The sequence below is a fragment of the Leuciscus leuciscus genome (assembly GCF_965113295.1).
Source record: "Leuciscus leuciscus genome assembly, chromosome: 3".
NCBI lineage: Eukaryota > Metazoa > Chordata > Actinopteri > Cypriniformes > Leuciscidae > Leuciscus > Leuciscus leuciscus.
Genome location: NC_138727.1, coordinates 6386490 through 6404379, shown reverse-complemented (window position 1 = coordinate 6404379; position 17890 = coordinate 6386490). Strand labels below are relative to the sequence as shown.

General features: G+C 36.3%; 1 protein-coding gene across 2 annotated transcripts; it reads right to left on the bottom strand.

Moving 5' to 3' along the window:
- Nucleotides 1–4335: 4335 nt before the first annotated feature.
- LOC309494459 (zona pellucida sperm-binding protein 3-like) lies at nt 4336–16002 on the bottom strand. 2 transcript variants are annotated; one of them, XM_082163832.1, is made up of 10 exons: nt 15919–16002; nt 8931–9420; nt 8228–8346; nt 7413–7516; nt 7161–7338; nt 6966–7083; nt 5748–5839; nt 5577–5665; nt 5359–5478; nt 4336–4482 (listed from the first exon to the last, which is right to left on the bottom strand). In XM_082163832.1, the coding sequence occupies exons 2-10, from the start codon at nt 9348–9350 to the stop codon at nt 4358–4360; spliced, it is 1365 nt and encodes a 454-aa protein (XP_082019958.1). In that variant the 5' UTR covers nt 9351–9420; nt 15919–16002; the 3' UTR covers nt 4336–4357. The 2 variants fall into 2 exon arrangements, with proteins under 2 accessions (XP_082019958.1, XP_082019957.1); XM_082163831.1 differs by lacking the exon at nt 15919–16002 and having other exon boundaries at nt 8931–9654.
- Nucleotides 16003–17890: the final 1888 nt, after the last annotated feature.

Sequence of the window (17890 nt, the reverse complement as noted above, 5' to 3'; positions counted from 1 at the left end):
ATAATATAGGCCTACATACTGTAAGTGCAGTGTAGTATAGCAGTAGCATATGCTTTTGCGAACACAGGCTCTGTCTTTGTGTTAAAGATGGTGTTAAAGGCCCAATAAAGTGTCTTGAAACGTGCAGCCTTATTCCATGTGCTGATGTAATTTCCACTGAAACAGAAAGACAGGGCGGGACACATCGAACAGAGCTCCTCCCCTTTTAAAAAAATAGCCAATAGCGTTTCGTTTATATCACAGCTCGGCCAGAGCCATTGAACTCGACAAAGCAGTATTAGCAGTATTTATATCACAGCTCGGCCAGAGCCATTGAGCGTGACAAAGCGCGACAGTATTTGCTTCTAATTAAACATTCGCCCCAATGGAAAGCATATTTACACTGTCTGAATAGTTCCCTATCCCCTACATAGTGCACTTATATAGTGCACTATGTGCCATTCAACAAATAGAAAATAGTAAAAGTGACTGATTTCAGCCGCAGCTTCAGCGTTTATCTGGGGGCGGGACGCTTTATTCTAGATTTGATTGGACAGAAAATCTTCTTTTTTTTTTTTTTTACATGTAAATAGCATTACAGAAAAAAACAGGCATGAGTAACATAAACTCCAAAGATGATTAAATAAAAAGAAAAATAATAAAATAAAATTAAATAAAAAGAGACATTCACAAGACGCCAAATACAGATTCATAATATCTTACAATAGACATAGCTTTTGAATTTTTTTTACAATTTTAAGAGACTTCATTAACAGAGTGAGTTCGTTAGAGAAAACCTTGTATAAAGGAGGAGATTTTGACAATCTACATTTATGAATGAAAAATGTGCCATTCAGGATGATAACATTTACTAAATTGTGAATATTTTTTTGGACAGAAAATCTGATGAGAAGCTAAAGTGCAGAGTGATGTCATCAAAATCATTGATTGGCGGAAGTGAGAGACTTTACATTCTGAATTCTTATATCTAATAAATTAGAATTTTGTCATTGTTTTGGAGCACACTAGCTTATAGATAACCGTAAGGCTAACATTTTCAAACTAAAAGCCAAAAAACTTCCATTTTGATTTCATGGGGACTTTAATTTATTTTACTTATAGGCTACTCCATGTTTCTGCACACATGACATTTAAAAAAAAAAAAAAAAAAACCTTGCTACTCTGTTATTTTTCTTGAATTATATGCGTGCGTGTTTCCAGACGAATTGCACGTTCTCGTCATATTTATTAAACATTTTATTTTATTCTCATTCTGTGGACTGTTTCTATGCATTGGTTCTGCACAGCTGTTTTCTAATAATCTAAAATGGTTCCGTTTGTTAACATTAGTTAACATAGACTAACAATGAAAAATAAAGCATTCATGTTCATTTCAACATTTACTAATATACATCAAAAGCTTCATCAGTTCATATTTTGAAAGAACCAACTTCCCCTGACCAGTCATAAGTCATCCTCACCTCAGAATCCAGTATTAGCCGCTGAAATGACCTCTGTGTTCATTCATTTTACAAAGACAATTACCTCATCATTTCCTGAATACACTGAAGTGAAGTCTGTGATCCGAAGACATCTTATGTGTTATTAATAGAGGAGGTCAGTGAAGCCCAGACTCAGGGCCATTACACAGGCTAAGAGGAACTTAATTGTTTCCTGAGTGTCTGGATCTTGGTCTGCAAGAGAAAGGTAATTAAATCTCCTCCTCCATTATGAACATTTCATTGTTGACGGGGGTCTTAATTAAGGGGGTTAATTATGAGCTCTGACAGGGGTCGTCTCGCTCCATGACGGAGGCCTTTGTCATCTTTATCTTGGTCAGTCTTTACCTTCCTCATTCAAACACAAGAAGAACAGGGTCATTTACAGTGAAAGAGTTCAATAACTGAAGTGCTTCTCATAAAAACACGCTACACAAAAGAAATTACACTGTGCAAATCCAGAAAGACATCATTCACAAGTTGCCAAAAAATACAGAAATATTTTACATACATACATAAATACAGAGTTAAGTGTCAACATGTTCCATGTTTATGCATTTAGATTCTTTTTTTACGTATTCTTTATTATAAGTACATTGATAAACAGACACAAAAAGGCTGTTATACAACCATATAAAACAAATACATGAATAGATTCACTGAGTTATATTATACACAGAAATATGGCCAGTGAAAAAACAAAAAAACATATTCAAGATAAATTACATGAAAAATAATATGTACTTCTTTTTTTATATATATACATTTTAAATACTATATATATTTTACACATGGACACAAAGTTCTTATAAAATTTTTAAATATAGCCTATATGAATATGTATGTATGTACTGTGTGTATTGATATACAGTATATACAGTATATATATATACACACACACAGATTCAAGATATATTATCTTAAAAGTAATATCTCATAACTTTTTAATCCATTTAAATTGATCTTTAAAAAAAATTTTTTTTGACTTTTTAATGGAAAACAGTACAAAATACAGTTTAAAAGTAGGATTTTCTGCCATGTTTGCAGGTGTTTTTACTCCTTTTTATTATGTTTTGGTCATTAATATTTCCAACACAGAAGTAGTGACAAGTAAAGTGTTGCATTCTTTAAAAACATACAAAATAAATAGCATTATATGCATTTGGGTGTCAGCTCATTACGTCCTTAAACTTGATTTCTCTGGTTAAAATTAAACAGAATGATCCTGAAATGAAAAACAAAACAATTGAAAAATGTAATAATTGCGCACCTTATTTGGCTTTACTTCAGTCATTTTGATTTATTATTTTGCAAAATGCATTGTAAGTTTAGTTCCTTTTAACATTTATTTTGGGTACAAATATTTATCGATCACACTCACTCACTCACTCTCTCTCTCTCTCTCTCTCTCTCTCTCTCTCTCTCTCTCTCTCTCTCTCTCTCTCTCTCTCTCTCACTCACTCACTCACTCACTCACTCACTCTCTCTCTCTCTCTCTCTCTCACTCACTCACTCTCTCTCTCTCTCTCTCTCTCTCTCTCTCTCTCTCTCTCTCTCTCTCACTCACTCACTCACTCACTCACTCTCTCTCTCTCTCTCTCTCTCTCACACTCACTCTCTCTCTCTCTCGTTTTGGGTATTTGTAAGGCAGCAAACTGCCACACCATAAACCATGTGGTTTATTACTCATTACTGGGTCACTGCGAGTCAATGGATGTGTTTGTAAAACACACCAATATTACACAACATCAGCTGGCTACAAACACACCATTATACTTCCATACCTCACTTCATTTTAATAAAGCTTCCTATAGCTTTTATGGCCCTTTTAATTACGTCTATTTGTCTTCCTGTTCCCATGAGCCATGTGCAGGGATGCAGTCTGTTTCAGCAAACGCAAGACATGGACCATAAAACTCGGTCGCCAAAATATAAAAGCCATTTTTATGCAAGTGGTTTTATATTAGTCTCATATTCTCTGACGAGAAATGTAATAAAAAAAAACATACATTTTATTCAGGTCCATCAGTCACATTTTTTATTCTTTTAATGCTGATGAAAGATGTCTCTAATGCCAATAAAGGCTGCATTTATTTGATCAAAGACACAGTAAAAACAGCAATTCTGTGAAATATTACAATTTAGAAGAACTTTTCTATTAAAAAAAAATATATATACACACATTTTAAACTGTAATTAATTTCTGTGATGCAAAGCTGAATTTTCAGTCACTCCAGTCTTCAGTGTCACATGATCCTTCAGAAATCATTCTAATGCTGATTTGATTCTCAAGAAACATTTATCAATGTTGAAAACAGTTGTGTTTTTTTATATTTTAATTTAATTTAATAATTTAAATATTTTTTTGTGGAAAGCTCAATGCATTTTTAGGATTCTTTTATTGAATAAAGAGACTTATTAAAATCAAAATCTTTTGTAACATTATAAAAGACTTTCACTTTTGATCAATTGCAAAGTACTCAAAGATCAAAACAAAGTACTAACTTATCAAAACAAATACATATCTTTTTATCACTGTGTAGTCAAACTCTTATCTAAGATTTTGTTGGTTGAGCAGTCAAATCCAAAATCAGATCTACTAGTCCGAAATTCACTTTTTTCCTTTGAAAGCATAGAAGCACACAGACACGAAGCCTATGTCGCTTTAAAAGCGCCAGAAAGCAGTCAATGGCAAATTGTTAGCATGCTCCAAACCAGTAAACAGTGTCGCATCAGCAATTTTAAAAGTTGATGGGTCATTTACTACAGATGGGATTCCCTGAACAGAAACAAGAACCTAATGGGCTTTAACCAACTAACTGCGGGCGACAGCAGACCAAGGAAACAAACACACCCATTAGACAAAACACCTTTTATTGTCATTCACAAGTCAGCGCAGGCACTTTCTGGCGTCTTCGGCAAAACAACGTTCCGAGGATAATGACACACAAAATTCCAGCTGCAACCACCAAAACAGTAATGAGCACCAACTCGATGGAGTACTCTGGAAGAAAGAAGGTAAAGGAGTAAGGGTTATGACATGGATGCAGGACACAGACAAAACTACACTCTAAAAATGCTGGGTTGTGTTAACCCAATGTTGGGTCAAATATGGACTAAGCCAACGTTGGGTTAAAAATTCAATTTAAAAACGGACAAACCCAGCCGTTGGTTTACATTTTTAATGTAACCAATGCAATTTGTCCATTTTTAAATTGCATTTTTGTCCATTTTTGATTGTCCAAAATGCAATTTGTCCATTTTTAAATTGCATTTTTGATTTTGTCCAAAATGCAATTTGTCCATTTTTAAATTGCATTTTTGTCCATTTTTGATTTTGTCCAAAATGCAATTTGTCCATTTTTAAATTGCATTTGTCCATTTTTGATTTTGTCCAAAATGCAATTTGTCCATTTTTAAATTGCATTTTTGTCCATTTTTGATTTTGCCCAAAATGCAATTTGTCCATTTTTAAATTGCATTTTTTAACCCAATGTTGGGTTAGTCCATATTTGACCCAAAATTGGGTTAACACAACCCAGCAGTTTTTAGAGTGTACTGTTATTTTGAGCTTTCGGTTCAAAGAATAAAAAAAAAAAAAAAAAAACACATGACAGTTTCCACAGAAATATTAAGCAGCACATTTGGATAAGAATTAAACCAGCAACATGGATAAGAAATGTTTCTTGAGCGGAAAATCATCAAATCAGAATGATTTCTGAAGGATCATGTGACACTGAAGACTGGAGTAATGATGCTGAAAAATCAGCTTTGATCACAGGAATAAATCAGAGACTCATTTTGCATTTCATTTTTCATTTGCATTTTGGGGGCCACTGTATGCTAAATCCATCATATCAGTCAAGTCAACGGTCAACACCTGCATCTTTTGATGGCTCTTGATAATACTCTTGACTTTGCAGTAAAGTCTCGTTCTCCATTGGTCTCAGCTGCTGGACAAAAATCGGTCCAATAGTAGCCTCATCTTCCAACGTGGAATCTTAAAATGCAAAAAAGATGGAAATAATATTCACGTTGCACAGCAGTAGTTTATAGCTTTCCAAATATATTTGAATGGATTTAAAAGTGGAACGATACCATCAGTGTCCAGACTTCTGGCCTTCCTCATGGCACAGCTGGTGTCACAACAGCCACACACCTGATCGTCTCCGTTTGCAGCCGTCCAGCTGTTAGGATACACGGGGGAAAAAGTCATTGGATGTTTAATGGAGACTCCTGAAATTGCTTCCGACATTACTTCACCCATACCTGTTTGTTTCATGAACAAATGAGCAGGCCTTGTGCGTCATATCAATGGGACTGGATGTTGTAGTAGCCTTTAAATGACAAGTGATGTAGATCTGGGAGAGAAAAACAAAATACGAAACTCAGTCTGATTAATTCAGATTAACAAACAGCTGATCTAGATCAAGTGTGAATGGAACAAACTGTAGGCTACACTCTCAGAAGCAAAAGTGCAAAGCTTTTAGGGGTACAACAACTTGTCACTGGGGCCGTACCCTTAAAGGGTTAGTTCACCCAAAAATGAAAATTCTGTCAGTAATTACTCACCCTCATGTTGTTCCAACCCCGTAAGACCTTCGTTCATCTTCGGAACACAAATTAAGATATTTTTGATTAAATCTGAGAGCTGGATCACTCCTCCATAGGCTTCTAAGGGACTGAAACTTGCTGGCCCAGAAAAGTTATTAAAGAGATCTTTAATATAGTCCAAGTGACTACAGTGGCTCAATCTTAAGTTTATCAAGCGACGAGAATACTTTGTGCGCAAAAAACAAACAAAAATAACGACTTTATTCCACTATTCATTTCCTTCTCTCTGGGCCTCGAGTGAGTTCACGTAGTGTTTTAACGCAGCGCGTCTGTGTTATACGCCACACGCATCACCACATGACCAGCGTCGGCCAATAGTGAGCCTACGTGGTGACGTGCAACAGACGCGCTGCGCTAAAACACTACGTGAACTCACTCGAGGCCCAGAGAGAAGGAAATGAATAGTGGAATAAAGTCTTTATTTTTGTGTTTTTTTTGCGCACAAAAAGTATTCTCGTCGCTTTATAAACTTAAGATTGAGCCACTGTAGTCACTTGGACTATATTAACAAGCTCTTTAATGCATTTTCTGGGCCAGCATGTTATAGTGTCTTAGAAGCCTATGGAGGAGTGAGACAGCTCTCAGATTTAATCAAAAATATCTTAATTTGTGTTCCGAAGATGAACGAAGGTCTTACGGGGTTGGAACAACATGAGGGTAAGTAATTACTGACAGAATTTTCATTTTTGGGTGAACTAACCCTTTAATCGCTGTAGCTCATTTACTCGAAAGTTCACAGTAATACCTCAACGATACACATTACTATTCCAATGGGCACCTTTTAGGGATTGGTAGTGTACAAAGTTGCCCTTTTACCATTGACAAACTGTTCCTTTGCACATTTTTAATAATAGTGTACAGTAATGGACTCACCAATCCACGGGAATCTTGCTTGAATCTGAATGCCTCTATCTGAAACTGTAACTTGTCATCCTGAATCCTGGGCATGAACCTGGATCTGGAATTCGTCAGCTTGGCATCCAACATGCACCTAAAGATTTTACATTATAAAGCAACAATGGTGCAGTAGTAAAGCGTTCAACAGGTCTGTCTAAAACATTCGCTCACCCGCTGTTCTCGATGAACGTGTAGACGGAGTTCGCTTCCCCGCTGGGGCTCAAAGTAGCAGCGCAGCTTTCCACAAACACCCGCAGGGGGACGTGATTGGCACGGACCACTGAGGCTTCCAGGTTTATGAAATCTCCCAGAAAGTAGGCGTTAGAGGGTCGCTCATTCCTCCAGTCATCTGTAGGACAGGTTAAGGCCGTACAATTAAGGCATTCAGGTTAAGAACTAACACAATGCTAAAAGACCACTTACCACTCATGATCTTAAGGGAAAAGTGTAGGTATTCTTCGCCAGCTCTCGCGGCAGCATAGGGAATCCAAGTGGGATGCAATGAATTACTACTTACATTGTGTTTCCTGAAAGATACAAGAAAATGTACAGCCATGTGGAGACACAAAGAAAGTATGACAACTATGTGACCCTGGATCACAAAACCAGTCACAAGTCGCACGGGTATATTTGTGGCAATAGCCAACAATACATTGTATGGGTCAAAATTATAAATTTTTCTTTTATGCCAAAAATCATTAGGATATTATGTAAAGATCTTGTTCCATGAAGATATTTAGTAAATTTCCTACCGTAAATATATAAAACATTTATTTTTGTGAGTGAATGCAGCACAATCGAGAACATAAATGGACAACTTTAATGGCTATTTTCTCAATGTTTCGATTTTTTTTCACCCTCAGTTTCCAGATGTTCAAATATTTGTATCTCGGTCAAATATTGTTATCTCCTAACAAACCATACATCAATGGAAAGCTTATTTATTCAGCTTTCAGATGATGCATAAAGCTCAATTTCCAAAAATTGACCCATGTGACTGGTTTTGTGGTCCATATGACTTAAATTGTAAAATGAGGAGGTTAAAAATGAATGTAAAGTGAATAGATTCAACATTTTAGGAAAAAAGTAAGAAAAAAAGGCCTATTATAAGCTCATTCCCAAAACTATTCTCAAAATCTTAATTTGTTCTGTATGTTTGTATGCTGTCATTAGTTCTTGTAAACTAAAACCTGGTTGTCATGTAGCATTAGTTTTGCAGTAGATTTAAAGAGGTTTACCTTGGGTAGACGCAGTGAATTGCAACCCTAGCTTCATTGGTCTTCACAATGGGTGTGTTTGGAAGAGGTGAAGGTGAATACACCAAAACAAAAGAATAAACAAGCGAATCTTCAGTCATCTGAAAAGAAATAATGGTCCACATAAATACATATTAATTTTATTCATACAAAAAAAAAAAATGTAATGATAAAAGACAAAGAAAAAAAATGCAAAAAATAAGAAATAAATGTAAATAAAAAACAAGACATGATATAAAACAAAATATAGAAAGGATGAAAAGAAATACAAAATAAGATAAGATGATAAATGCTCAATACATTTTTTTTATATTTATATATATTTATATCCATTTAGCTATCTATTTATCTTTATATTTATATATTAATAAAACAAAATACATTTAAAATATAAACATACAAAGACAAAAAAAAAAAAAAATATATATATATATATATATATATAATAATAACATGGCTAAATAAATTTAAAAAATAAATAGTCAACCAATATCCCAATCACATAATTCAAATATTACACATTTAGATTTTTCATGTGGCCATGTTGAGGTCAATGCAAAATTGAAAACACCCAAAGAGCATCTTGTCTAAAAGGTTACAAAAATCCTTAAGTCCCTAATAGCCAGATTACACAACTAAAACAGAAGTAAACAGCTAGAGCACCAATGCTCAGGACATACAGTACCGTTAGTGTGCTTCCACATTCATGTAGAGCTGATTCAAAGGCAACAATCCTGGCATAGTCATCAAATCCAACAGATGGACAACCACCCAGCGTCAGATCAGGAGGGTTGATGAACTGATTGTTCCCCAAGAAATCTTGCTGCACCTCCACTTTGACAGAGACTTCGCCACAATGAACCTCCACAGAGTTTGCTGGCTCTGGCTCTTTGGGTTCGAAATCTGGCTCCATAACCACCTCATCATGGATGTCAGGAATGAGGTTAGGACCTGGAATGGGCTTCTGGTGTCCCTGTTGGGTTTGTGAGAAAGTCTCAACCTTTTGCTCAGGTTTTATCAGTCCAAAATTCACTTGGCTTCGCAAAGGCATGCTAGGATGAAGGGGCACGGGTGCGTAGTTTGTTCTCTGAGATTGTGCTTGCATTGGTAGCTCTTGCGATGAAGGTCCCACCAATGCTGGGTCAGGTCTCCAAGGAGCCACAGGTGAAGGTCCCCTGGATTCAAGAAGGTTTTGAAACATGTTGGATGAAAAGCCTACCGCACTTTGATCAGTTTGTGCAGGCCCTTGTGCTGGCATTGGATATCTGAAGACATAATTTTGACTTGAACCCTGATCTAAAGATTGTTCCCATGCATTCAGTTGTTCAGCACAGCACATTAATCCACATGAAACTGTAAATATAAAATCAATAACCACTGAACTTCTTCCCATTGTTTGTCTCTCAATATATTCCACTGAGTTCTCAAGGGATATAACAACTTCCTATCCGTCTTTAATGTTGATTGGTAGGAAAGGTCAAGTTCAAATTTGACTCCGCCCTTTTAAATTTCCCTCCAGCCCATGCCAATCAAAAAAGTTCCGTTCCACTGCTGACAACTTCACACACATTTCACAATAGGCTTGTTCGACTTGAACCGGCGCTGCACAGACCGATCGGTGAATGACATCAAAGTACCGCGAGAGCGAATAGAAAGTAGACGCCTCCTTATGCTTTTGAATTGCTCTCGCGGTACTTTGATCTCATAAATGATCGGTCTGTGCAGCGCCGGTTCAAGTCGAACAAGCCTATTGTTAATACTTTCAACTGTTGATACTTTTATCACATGACAACGTGAGGAAATGTATTTAAAACTATATTTAACAATAATATCGATTGTCGTATGTAGCCTAATTAAAATATATGAGAATTTTTATAAATATTAAAATAGAATGAATACTTATAATTAAAAAAGGGTACTTTTATACTTAAATAAGGAAATAAGATTAATTTATTTCAAATATAGACATATATTTATAGTTTTGAACTGTAAAACATGGGGTTTCACCAGTAAATGTATTTAAAATATATCTTATATCTTATATATAAATATGATGTTTACCTTGTAAAAAATAAATAAAAAAGACTTAAAAAAAAATCTATTTTTATACTTGCATAAATAAATTAGGCTCACGATAAAGACTTTATATCAACATATTTATGCAGGGCATTTTTAAATGTCCAATAATAAAAATAAAAAAAGTTAATGAAGTCAAGTTGATAACCTTAAAATAAAAAAAATTCTTTGAGGTTTATCTTTGTGAAAAGACACAGAACCATGCTTTTTAGCTCTTCTTTCACTCATTTATACCACTATAACATATGCTAATTATGGGGGAAAACATAATTCTTTGAAAAAACATACCCTAATATTCTCTATATTCAGAGGTTGCAAAAGATTTTCACACTCTGTTCCACAAAACACACTGCAGATTCCCTCACGACTCCGAGCACAAAGCGTGTTTATCGGGTGGTGTGTTGTGTTAGTCTTTCACAGAATTTTATGACATGCTGTGCTTAACACTCTGACACAAGAGGAAGCTGTGAGAGGACAGGTCTCAGATCAGTTGGAGCAGCCTATCAACCCTATTATGCCATTCTGAGTTACTCTATTAATGGCCTCTAATTTGGCCCAGGGGATCTGAATGGGACCGGTGGCGTCTGCGACACCGGTGCCAGAAAGCAAGGGCCATCTGCTGGGGACCGCAGGAAGCAGGTATCCATGACCCCATACTCCCCACAGACACAGACAGGCAGCAGCTGCTCATTATGAAACATGCTAAATGAGCTCTGAGTACTGAGTACTCATACCACTAGAGGGCAGCGGCAGCTGTAATTATGTTGCATTTAGCAGCTGAGAGCTTTGGAAGACTTTCAGGCTGGATGAATTCAGAATAGCATACAACCCTTATCATTTCAGCTTTATATGGCAGAAATTGTAGTGTGATTACGCTGTTCCAAATTCAGCATTTGTTTAGGCTAATTTTGCGGTATGTACCCATACACAAAATAAATATATTTGAAATATATTTTCAGTATATATTTTGGAATATATGCAAATATTTGAAATTGGCCCAATAAATATATTTCACACTTAACATCATATATTTTTGTTATATTTCAGAATATATTTCAATGTATTTTTTTCTCTATGGGTCCCCAAAAGTGTCAAAATATATGTGGCATTTATTCCAAATACATTGAAATATATTCTGAAATATAACAAAAATATATGATGTTAAGTGTGAAATATATTTATTGGGCCAATTTCAAATATTTGCATATATTCCAAAATATATACTGAAAATATATTTCAAATATATTTCTTTTGTGTATGGGTATACTGTGCACAGTATGCATCCTTTCCACATGCATGACCAACTACATTTGTCAAATATGCAGTATAGCTACAACCTTGTAGGAAATAAAAATCACAAAAAAAACATCTATTTAATATCTTACTTGTTTTTTTCCAACAATGAGATTAAATGGAGAGCAAATGCAATGGATACTAATTTCCTCTCTCTCTCTCTCTCTCTCTCTCTCTCTCTCTCTCTCTCTCTCTCTCTCTCTCTCTCTCTGTGTCTCTCTCTCTCTCTCTCTCTGTCTCTCTCTCTCTCTCTCTCTCTCTCTCTCTCTCTCTCTCTGTGTCTCTCTCTCTCTCTCTCTCTGTCTCTCTCTCTCTCTCTCTCACACACACACACACACACACACACACACACACACACACACACACACACACACACACACACACACACACACACATATCAATTTAATAATTAATGAAATCAATAATTGTAGCATTTGTGTCTATTTAAACACACACAAGTTGGGTTTTTATGTTTTATGGGGACTTTCCCTAAACATAATGATTTGTGTAAGGAATAATTGATGACAGGCGTTGAATTATTAGAAAAATAATGCACACCCTAGTTGGTAATCCGGTCACGATGCGAAGCGGAGTTTTAAACACTTTTTTTTTTTAACTCTACATTTGTGCAGTAAAATTAACTTACTATATAGAATATCTACATTTCTCATTTTCATTCATGGAAATAACATGGAAAATATGCCATGTTTTAGATTTCTGTCACCTGGTGGAAAACAAACAAACTTTTAACATGAAAATGACATGAAAGTTCTATTATAACTAGTAGATGGCAGCAGAGGACCTCTCATTAGTTCATCTGACAGTTCTTTTCACGTGTTTTGGCTTCACGTGTTTTCATGTTTTAAAGGGGACTGAGGCGATTTCGAATAAGTGTACATATGACTATTTAAGTGTACATATTACTATTTTTGTGTTTCTTTTATTCCTTGTAAAGCACTTTGGTCAACTTCGGTTGTGTCTTAAACGTGATAAATAAATGATCTATTGATTGATTGATTGATTGATTGATTGATTGATTGATTGATAACGGAGTAAATAGCAAAATGGGCCTTTACGCCCCTGGATGGATGACTTCTGGCCATAGTGCTTTTGATTAAATTGCACCTTAAGGTAACAGTGTTAATTAATTAGTAGTCTTAGGCTACGTTTACACGTGGCCGGTTATTTTCATAAATGGACATTTCACCCTCTCCGTTTTCAGAAAAGTGTTCGTTTACACAAACCCGTGTATATGCCGTCAAGAGCATGCCAAACCTGTAGGTGGCAGTGTAACGAGAAGCTCAAGCCCATGTTAGCCAATCAGAATCCCGAAAATATAGGTCGCACCTTTGACGCAGTGCAAGTTCGGTCGCATATGTGACGTCGACTGCCTAAAACTCAGTTTTTCTCAGTTTACATGCAAACATGCAAACGTGCAAACAGAGTTTTCCAAAGTCTCCACTCTGGCCGGAGTTTTTAGAAAGAATTGTTTTCAGAGGCGATTTCTCCGTTTGTGTGTAAACGAGGGGCACAACTGAAGGGAAATGTCTCAGTTTTTCACAATAACCATGTACGTGTAAACGGGGCCTTAGTATCATTTAACAGCATTGACTTGATTTACCAACAGTTTGACTGTTTTTAGCAGTGACCCCAGAGGAAAACATGATTAATAAACATGAAATAAAAATGATTGCAATGACTTTCATCGCAGACTTTTCTTTTCTATTCCTTTAAGCAAAAGTCTCCATTTGATCTCCATGTAACCTCATATCTGTTTAGGAGAAACAATTGAGACATTAAAAAGATCTCATTTGTGATTCTCCCTTCCTACGGGTCTGCAATCTACATGATGCTTTCAGTGGTGTGTTTCTTTGTGTGGCAGCAACGTGGCGAGAAACGATAAAGAAGCTTGCCAAAAGCTTGGCTCTGAGTGGATGAGGATGACAAATGTTTAACCGCGAGAAGTGAATCGGGCAGCTTTACGTGTCTATTGACTGATCCGAAAGCCTCCTGCTCCCACACATCTGCTTGTCTTTGTTTAACCCGTGCTTTGTTATTTCAGAGCCCGAGCGCTCAGAGAGTCACATGATCACAGGCTCCTCTGAGCCCATCAAATATTTCAGAGGTGCAGCTGGATTTCTCCTCCAGATAAGAGCATTCTGTGGGAGTGAGGTGCTCGAGGACCTCTGCTCGACACAAGCTTCTCTGGGCTGGTTGAGACTTAATCAAGTAATCAGTTTGTTTCTGTTGTTCATATGTTTCGCCTTCAGTTCCTATGAATTTAGAACAAGACAATGGTGGACATACAGTAAGAATATAGACATAAAATACAGTTAATACAGTTAGCAGCTCAGATCATTTAGCTATTGGAAGAATTTGATGAGAAATGTTTGAATTCATATTGAAATCAGTGATTTCAGATATTGGTACAGATTTCCCACATAGAATTAACAGGAAATTTGTAAAAATGTCATTGTGAGGCTTGTAAACATCATGCAAATTTCTATAATTCTAATTATGGTCTCTATTTAATCTATCAGAAACTGCTCTTTATGAGTGCATATAAAAATATTTATTACAGTTTTTCTCGATTGTTTACACACATTTTCTGAAAGCATGCCTCATATTCTCAGAACTCTACACACAAATCCAAAAAAACACACACAATGGGCAAAACCCCTCAATTCTCCTGCAAAATTAAACTTTACATTCAAAACACTGTTATTTCTTCTCAAAATGGTATTTTGTTTTCAAATTACACACACAAACCATCATATGAATAGACATTTATAAGAACCAGTTGAACACTGATGTGCTCAATGTAAAACACTACGATGAATGGAAAACACTTCTTCTCCATTCATCATAATGACTTAGGCCTTTTTTTTTGTTCAGTGTTCACTTACTACAGACAGTACATACATAAGTGTGTTGTAAAATATTTGAGAATATTGTTTTTATACTCAGAACACACAAATACATGGTAACAAATACATTTAATTTTTCCCACAAAAACAATGTACATAGTGTACATCCCAACCAACACAAAGTTGTACATACAGTGGTCTACATACAAAACAACAGAAGAATTTACTGTATACAGTTACAGTAAAAAATTAAAATCCAATGTTGGCAAACATTGCACCATTGAAGAGCTGACCTGTTGCCCTTTTATGCTAAAGCTCTGATTGCTAATTGTAAAACTGTGTGACGGGTGTTTGCCCATGTGATGAGTCAGTGTGCATATTTGAATGGCAGTGTGTTCCTTGTGAAAACAAGAGATTTTCTGCATGAAAATTGTGCCAAAAGCAGAGAATTTTGTGTAGTGTTTTGAAAAAAGTGTGTTTTAGAAGTACAATTTGAGTGTAAAGCAGGAATTGTGCTTGTAGTTTAGCAGAATTGGTTCAGGGGGTTGGTGAATGAGTTACATGTTGTGGTCATTGTGTCTCAAGTACCAGAAAATGTCTGTAAACAATCGAGAAAAACTGTAAATCATATTACACACACACACACACACACACACACACACACACACACACACACACACACACACACACACACACACACACACACACACACACACATATATATATATATATATATATATATTTACTGTATATGTAATTCAAATTACATAAAATATTTAATGAATAAAAAATAAAAAAAATGTGTGATTGAATTAGTGAATAAATGATCTATACAACTATTTTATTATTATTATTATTATGCAAAGTAGAAATTCATTGGTCAGAACCCTTGAAAAATCTTCAATACAACAAAGAATTGCAAAGACCCAACAGTAAAAATGGCAAATTTGGAAACCTTGGATAAATTGGTATTGCTGGACTTTGCATGAAGGAAAAAGAAAGACCATGATCACAATGACAGGCCAAATAATCGAAAAGTCATAAGATGGTTTAACAATATTCTTATTTTATGACCAGCATGTGGTGATGTCAAAATCAAAGCACATTTTGAGACACTCTTCAAACTCATGTGTGAAATGACTCTTGGGTTCGTGGGATTCTGGAGAATAATTCTGAGTTGGAGTTCAGTCTTCATTTGCTGTCCATCTAATCTCATTGCCGTCTAGGAGAAACAATTGAGATGTGTAAGATCTCATTTGTGTTTTTCCTATGAGAAGTGTTGTTTCAGAGAGAGAAAAAACAACAACAACCTGAAGTAAGGGAGTATGAGTAAAAGAAAACCGAGACAAAATCAAATGTGGCGTTAAAGAAACCCAATGCCAGACATATCCAGAGGAAACAGATGGAGTAATAAAAGTGCAGCTTTGATTCACAAACCATCAGCGTTCCTTTCCAGCAGATTAGAAATGCGCTGTTATTGAAGACATGCATCACATGGTGTTCTCCACAGGATATTCCACAAGATGCAATCTAATATAAAAACACATTCAAAACACAAAAGATTAGAAACAGATATGTTAGCAGCATGTCACTAACTTGATTAGTTTTAATTCAAATTAAGTTGTGTTCACCTGTGCAAAACTCATGATGCTTAGCTGTCGTGGGTGGGTCTTCATTGGCATGGTATTTAGCATGTTGCTGGGCTGCTAGTCCAAGGTGGTTGCTTAGGCTATTTAGGTGGTTACTAGGGTGTTTCTATGCAGATGGTAAGGCCTTTGATAGGTGGTTGCAAGGATGCTTTGGGTGACTGTAAGGCGTTTTTGATTCCATGTTGACCGTGTGGTAACATTAGCGAAAATCTGCTAGCAAAAAAGTCCATTGTCTATCTTCAGATGTGTAATGATGTATGAAGCACAGCTCACACAGAAGTCACTTTCAAACTTTCTGTTGCTTCTCCGTGTGACTTGAAGCCGTGAGAAAACCTTTCGCCCTCACTTGAACTTCCTGATCGTGTGAAAACTTACTGAAATGACTGGATTTCACCCACAAAAAATTTACATGAAGAATTTGTGTTTTCGTGAGTTTTAAGGGATACAAGTTTTGACTACATTTAAATTTCATTGAAATCTCAAAAGGTGCATCACATTAGCGAATTTTGTTGATTATTTTTGCAGGCAAGAAAAGGTCCATTGACTATTGTCAATAGTTTAACACTAGCAATGTATAAGCTCACATAAGCCCCTTTCACACAGAGATTCCGGAAAATACACGGATAAAGTGACCCGGGATTTGACCCGGGTTCGTTTGATTTTGGTTCATTCACACTGCCAGTGATTTTACGGAATCAGAGAGTACGTTCACACACAACCCGTAAAAATCCCGTAAAGACACGTGACATCGATGTGACTTGTAATCTCAGCAGCTTCTTAAGTTTGTTAATGAGCTGCGATCTCTCTCTCTCGCTTGTGCATTTTTTTCTCTGATTCGATCATAAACTTGCGCATTACGAACCGTTTCACAGCTGGCTAACGATCCCGGCTTCAGCGTCATCACATACGACACAGCATTATTACGGCTTTTGTTCACACAGCGCGCGTTCCGGGACTGAACACGGCAATGTTACTAGGTCCCGACCCGGCATCGATCCCGGCATAAATCCCGGGTCGAGTTTGCGTTCACACAGAAGGCGCTCTGGCAATTTGCCGGCAATTTCCCGGGTTCAAAGCGCTGTGTGAAAGGGGCTATAGAAGTCCCCTTCAACGTCAACATGCCAAAATTTGCTAGGAAAATATTTCACACTCACACCAAATTCCCAATTGCGTGGATATTAAAACTGGATTTCGCCCGGGAAAATTTGATAACGGTAAATGTGACTGTACATTAAACATGAGCTCATGAGCAAAAGTGATGGCAAATAATAATGATCTCTTTTGAGAAACATTGTGGGTAGAAGGCACAAGTCACCACTGCATTCAAAAGACATATTTACCTTGTTTTGAGGAGGTAATTCAGTCATCTGTCCGATAATAAACTTCATCTCTCTGGTGCCGCAGCACATTGATGGACGTCTATACTGCCTTTATTAGGTTATTCGTATTGACCACACAATATTAGCTCTCTCTTTATTATGCATCTTCATTACCATTTTTCAATCAAGGTAATGCCGTAGAGATGGAAAAATAGACTAATAATGCTTAGTGACAGTGAATGAAATAATGACTGGCGGTAATTTGGTAATTTCGAGTCCGAAAACTGCTCTCACGTGCATCGAAATACTATGCACATTCAGAGGCAATTACACATTCCCTCATTTCACTGCATTACTGTTTGTGAAGTTGCACTCCAAACACATTTAGCAGCCAGTTATCCATCATGTCTGATTGTGTGATTTTTCAGTAATTAAACCCCC